The sequence below is a fragment of the Hyla sarda genome, chromosome 2 (genome assembly GCF_029499605.1).
Source record: "Hyla sarda isolate aHylSar1 chromosome 2, aHylSar1.hap1, whole genome shotgun sequence".
Taxonomy (NCBI): domain Eukaryota; kingdom Metazoa; phylum Chordata; class Amphibia; order Anura; family Hylidae; genus Hyla; species Hyla sarda.
In genome coordinates this window covers 311,872,693-311,878,692 of record NC_079190.1, presented here as the reverse complement: position 1 = coordinate 311,878,692, position 6,000 = coordinate 311,872,693, and the positions used below count along the sequence as shown (strand labels likewise).

Below are 6,000 nucleotides of genomic sequence, written 5' to 3'. Positions count from 1 at the left end.
TGGGAAAAGGGGGGTGATTCAAACTTTTATTAGGGAAGGGGTAAAATGATCCTTATTCCCCATATGGGGCTATAACAGGTAGGGACCCTCCGACTGTCCTGTAAGCTTTTCAGGATGTCGCGATTTCATCGCGGCGATCCCGAACAGCTCCCTGAGCTAACCGGCATTAGTTTACTTTCATTTTAGACGCGACGTTCAACTTTGAATGCCGCGTCTAAAGGGTTAATAGCGCGCGGCACCGCAATTAGTGCCGCGCGCTATTAGCCACGGGTCCCTACTGTTTTTAGAGGCTGGGCCCAACCCGCTATGACCTGCGGGCCCCACATTATAGAACGTGAGCAGACCAAGGAGCCAAAAAGCGCCAAAAGGATTAAATAAAAACGCCAAGTGGATATGGCATTTTGTAGTTTACTATTGACTTGCAGCTAACATCTGGCCACAGCATTCCACCAAAAAAACGCCATGCGGCAGAATGGGCGTTTTTATTGGTGTTTTTGCCACAAAAAAAACCCTAGCCTTAGCCTAGGTTTCCACACAGGTTTTTTTCCTGACAATTTTTGGAAAACTGCCAAAGCAGTTTTTGAGCCAAAGCCAGAAGTGCATTCAAAAAGAATAGGACATATAAAGGAAGGACTTACACTTTTCCTGCACTTTAAACTGCAGTGAAACTTAGCCTTACTGAAAAGTGCACTGCGTAGAATCGAAGGCCCCCAAAAGTTACAAACAGTAGTTTTTTTTTACTTTTGCCCCCCCCAAAAAAAATAAAAAATAAACCTGCTTCCCTAAGGAATTAATAAAAGACCCCCTTAACGTTTATTTCATTAGTAACTATAAAGAAGATCTGTTCATTCCAGGTCTACCAAGAAGAAAAAACATTGCATTTCTTTAAAATTTTCCCTCATTAGTAATAATGTCTATCCTTGTTAGCATGCCCCATTTAAGTTGTACATTTTGCTTTCCAGGCATTTTAACCTGTGCTTGTCTTTGGTATTCTCTTTCATTTGCACTCTGTAAAACGAGACCCCGTTTAACAAAATAGGATTGAACGCTGGAAAATAGCTGCATGACAATATATCTAGCTAGGTAACGCTCGGTTATGACGTCATGGAGATCGCGAGAATGGTATTGTCACGTGACATCTAATAGCTTTTCCCGGAAACGGAAACTCGCTAATACCGTGAAGAAAATGCACGTCTTTCCTGTGGGTGGGCGTTCTTGTAAAGTCAATATGGAAGACTCGTGCTCAGTGTGTTCTGTGAAAACTGCTAAGTACCGCTGTCCTCGTTGCATGCTTCGTTAGTAAGTTCAGCTTCTAGGTGTAAAATTGTGCCGGGAAATGCTCGTACTGTTTGCTTCGCTCTTCTTTTTTTTTTTTTTTTTTTTTAAATCTCTGCAGTATATGCCGTTCCCCACTTATCATAATGAGTTTATGCTGCCTTATTTTCTTACAGCATCAGGTCCAGTTGTTCTAGACGTTGTATTCTGATTATGTGTAGTGCTATAGCCTGATAAACAATCTATTTACGTTACCTCATTCCCTTCTTTTTATCAGTTGCTCTCTTGGCTGCAGTAAGAAACATAAAGGTAATCCCTATTTTTATTTTATTATACCTATCACTACAAAACTAACTCGGAAGCAAAAAAACATTGAAATAAAAGTGAAAAAAAAAAGTTTGCTTCGGCTATGTTCTTGTAGAGTTCTGTTTAGAGGGACTACTTTCACATTGCCACTGGGCTTTGCCACAAACAACCCCCAGACAGCCAACAATAAAGGGGTTCTCCCGCCAATTATATGTAATTTTAGACTTGCTTACTGAGACAACATTACCAAACTTTTTTTTTTTCATTTGCAAGTTTTGCCCTGTGTATCTCATGTGCCTGCCTTGTTATTAATGTACAGTAGTTGTGTTTGAATACATCCCACAGCAATCCTAAAAAGCCTGAGTCACACGTGCTTAGTTTGTTTTCCTGTTGGGGCTCGTTCTGTCTGTCACCGTTCTTAAATGGTAACTCTCATTAAATTAATTTTTGCTATTGCACTCCTTATGGTAAGGAGTCTCATGCACAGACTTTGGCCTCGTGCTGGCCTGGCAGAAGTCCAAACACAGGAAGTGCAGCCTGGAGTGCTGAGAAGGATCATATCCAGGATCATCCAATCATAGTTCCTTTACACCTAAAGGACAACTGTAGGGGAAAACACTTACTGTATATACTCAAGTATAAGCCTACCCGAATATAAGCCGAGGCCCCTAATTTTACCCCAAAAACCCAGGAAAAGTTATTGACTCAACTATAAGCCTAGGGTGGGGGGGTGGAATCATCCAGACCCCTGTCATCATCCTCCCCTTCATCATCACCGCCTGTCAATCCCTTCATCAGTGGTCTTCAACCTGCGGACCTCCAGATGTGGCAAAACTACAACTCCCAGATGTTGCAAAACTACCAAATCCGGGCATGCTGGGTGTTGTAGTTTTGAAACCTCTGGAGGTCTGCAGGTTGAAGATCACTGCGGCCTTCGTCATTATCCAGCCCCCCCCCCCCCCCCTTTGTTTTGTACTCCCCTCGGCGGGAAGTTAGGGTGAGCTGGTCCGGGCCATCTATGCTGCAGGTGGGGAGGGTTAGTCGTTGCATGCTGTCCGTTTTCATCGGGGGCGGGGGGCTCTTCTTCGGGCCCTGCCCTGGACTAGTGACGGTGCCGTGAGACGAGGACGCACAGGAACGTTGCGCATGAACGTCCCTGTGCGTCGTCGTCAAGGCAACGTCACTAGTCCGGGCCCAAAGGGCGGAGAAGAGGTCCCCCCCCCGGTGAAAATGGACAACCTGCAGCATAGATGGCCCGGACTAGCTCACCCTAACTTCCCACCGAGGGTTGGAGAGTACAAAAAAAAGGGGGGGCTGGATGATGATGAAGGCCGCAGTGGTCTTCAACCTGCGGACCTCCAGAGGTTTTAAAACTACAACACCCAGCCGATGGCTGTCCAGGCATGCTGGGAGTTGGAGTTTTGAAACCTCTGGAGGTCATTACATAGTTACATAGTTAGTATGGTTGAAAAAAGACATACGTCCATCAAGTCCAACCAGGGGATTGAAGGGAAGGATGTAAGAGGATAAGGGAAAGGGATGTAGTTTTATAATTCTGCATAAGCATTAATGTTGTTTTGTTCCAGGAATGTATCTAACCCTGCTTTAAAGCTGTTAATTGTTCCTGCTGTGACCAGTTCCTGAGGTAGACCGTTCCATAAATTCACAGTCCGCAGGTTGACGACCACTGAGAAGGGATTAACAGGCGGAGAGTTCACTCGAGTATAAGCCGAGGGGGGCCTTTTCAGCACGAAAAATCGTGCTGAAAAACTCTGCTTATACTCTAGTATATACGGTATCCCCTATCCAAAGTTAATGTGATTCCTTTCTAAAAAGTTTAAATTACCCCCCTTTTCCCATTTAAAAAAAATGTAAATAAATATAAACATATATTGTATTGCCGCGTGTGTAAAGGTCCCAACTATAAACATTTATCATTAATTAAACCGCACGGTCAATGGCACACGTAAAATTCCAAAATGGCGTATTTTTGGTCACTTTTTTATACCATAAAAAAATGAATAAAAAGAGATCAAAGTCTGATCAAAACAAAAATGGTACCGATAAAAACTATGTATCAAACCTATTTAGGGTATCATTTTAATTGTATGGACCCACAGAATAAAGATAAGGTGTTATTTTTACCGACAAATGCATTGTAGATTTTTGATGGGACTTTTTTGATTGCTTTTTATAAAAAATGTTAGGGTATACAAAGTGACCAAAAATACGCAATTCTGCACTTTGGTATTTTTTTTTTTACGTAGAAACCATTAACCACTTGGTTCACAATTTTTATTTTAGTTTTTATAGTTCACACGGCGATACCCTTTTTATTTTATTTTTGTTTATGTAGCTACAGAAAAGAAATAAAAAAACAGAGCTTCCTATGGGGCAGTATGTACCGGGTGAATAGCAAGGTGAGTATATAATAGGGATGTACTGATACTAGTATCGGGGCCGATACTAGCCATTTGCATGGTATCGGGGACTCATTTAATGTCCCCGATACCATGCCCGATACCTGGTGTCGCTCCGCTGTCCCGTTCTCCAGTCTGCATCATAGTGTTCCATGGAAGAGCATGTGACACACACGTCACTCTTCTTCCGTTGCACCCAGCGTAATGCTACGGAGGAAGCAGAGTGACTTATATGTCATGCTCCTCCATAGGACGCCATGATGCGGACGGGAGAACGGGGCAGTGGAGCACCCAACAGAGGACAGCCACAGGTGAGCTGTCTGCAAGGACTACTGCTATCTAGAGAGGGGCTGCTGACTAAACCGGGGGGGGGGGGGGGGGGGGGGGGGGCCTGCTGCTGTTGCTGCTGTCGCTGCTGTCTGAAGGTGTTGTAGAAAATCTAGACTTGTAATAATTCCGTCTCAGTGGTGTCTGCCAGGATAACTAATTCGCTATAGTTGATTAAACACAGACAGACAGTGACCCAGCAACTGATTCCTCCTCCAGCATAGCAAGAATCTTCTGGAGAGGTCAGTGTTCAGTTTATTTATGTACACAACAAAGAGGGAGGGGTTACAGTAGCCACTCCCACATATTCAGTATCAGGTGTCACACCTACAGCCACTGTCTCAAAGGCACTCCCACAGTGGACACAGACACGTTACTATATGGTTACAACATTGTGCACTGAGGCCTGCATGTCACTGACCACCAACACATCTGCAGCTTAGCCAATAGCAACAAACCACACTGCACAACATTACACTCACCATGAAGGCAATGTGACAAACAAGAAAATATTTCCACGACAAAGGGGGGGGGGGGGCCATGCTGTTGCTGCTGTCTGAAGGGGGGGGGGGGGGCCCTGCTGTTGCTGCTGTCTGAAGGGGTGGGGGGGGACCCTGCTGTTGCTGCTGTCTGAAGGGGGGGGGACCCTGCTGTTGCTGCTGTCTGAAGGGGGGGGGACCCTGCTGTTGCTGCTGTCTGAAGGGGGGGGGACCCTGCTGTTGCTGCTGTCTGAAGGGGGGGGGGACCCTGCTGTTGCTGCTGTCTGAAGGGGAGGGGGACCCTGCTGTTGCTGCTGTCTGAAGGGGGGGGGACCCTGCTGTTGCTGCTGTCTGAAGGGGAGGGGGACCCTGCTGTTGCTGCTGTCTGAAGGGGGGGGGGACCCTGCTGTTGCTGCTGTCTGAAGGGGGGGACCCTGCTGTTGCTGCTGTCTGAAGGGGGGGGGGGGACCCTGCTGTTGCTGCTGTCTGAAGGGGGGACCCTGCTGTTGCTGCTGTCTGAAGGGGGGGACCCTGCTGTTGCCGCTGTCTGAAGGGGGGGGACCCTGCTGTTGCCGCTGTCTGAAGGGGGGGAACCCTGCTGTTGCCGCTGTCTGAAGGGGGGGGACCCTGCTGTTGCCGCTGTCTGAAGGGGGGGGCCCCTGCTGTTGCCGCTGTCTGAAGGGGGGGGGGGCCCCTGCTGTTGCCGCTGTCTGAAGGGGGGGGGGGCCCTGCTGTTGCCGCTGTCTGAAGGGGGCGGGGGGCCCTGCTGCTGCCGCTGTCTGAAGGGGGGGGGGGGCCCTGCTGTTGCTGCCGTCTGAAGGGGGGGCGGGAGGCCAGCTGCCGTCTGAAGGGGGGGCGGGAGGCCAGCTGCCGTCTGAAGGGGGGGCGGGAGGCCAGCTGCCGTCTGAAGGGGGGGCGGGAGGCCAGCTGCCGTCTGAAGGGGGGGCGGGAGGCCAGCTGCCGTCTGAAGGGGGGGCGGGAGGCCAGCTGCCGTCTGAAGGGGGGCGGGAGGCCAGCTGCCGTCTGAAGGGGGGGCGGGAGGCCAGCTGCCGTCTGAAGGGGGGGCGGGAGGCCAGCTGCCGTCTGAAGGGGGGGCGGGAGGCCAGCTGCCGTCTGAAGGGGGGGCGGGAGGCCAGCTGCCGTCTGAAGGGGGGGCGGGAGGCCAGCTGCCGTCTAAAGGGGGGGCGGGAGGC

The 6,000-nt window shown here is 49.1% G+C and overlaps 1 protein-coding gene across 5 annotated transcripts in view; it reads left to right on the top strand.

The window, feature by feature from the left end:
- Nucleotides 1-1,165: 1,165 nt before the first annotated feature.
- The window catches only part of ZNHIT3 (zinc finger HIT-type containing 3), a 181,930-nt gene continuing 177,095 nt past the window's right edge, over nt 1,166-6,000 (top strand). For all 5 annotated transcript variants that reach the window (XR_008888852.1, XM_056557688.1, XM_056557689.1 and 2 more), the window contains exons 1-2: nt 1,166-1,299; nt 1,553-1,584. Coding sequence is in view for 4 of the 5 variants with exons in the window: in XM_056557688.1 (XP_056413663.1) it covers nt 1,187-1,299; nt 1,553-1,584 (145 nt within the window). In the remaining variant the exon portion in view is untranslated. The remainder of the gene's footprint in view (nt 1,300-1,552; nt 1,585-6,000) is intronic.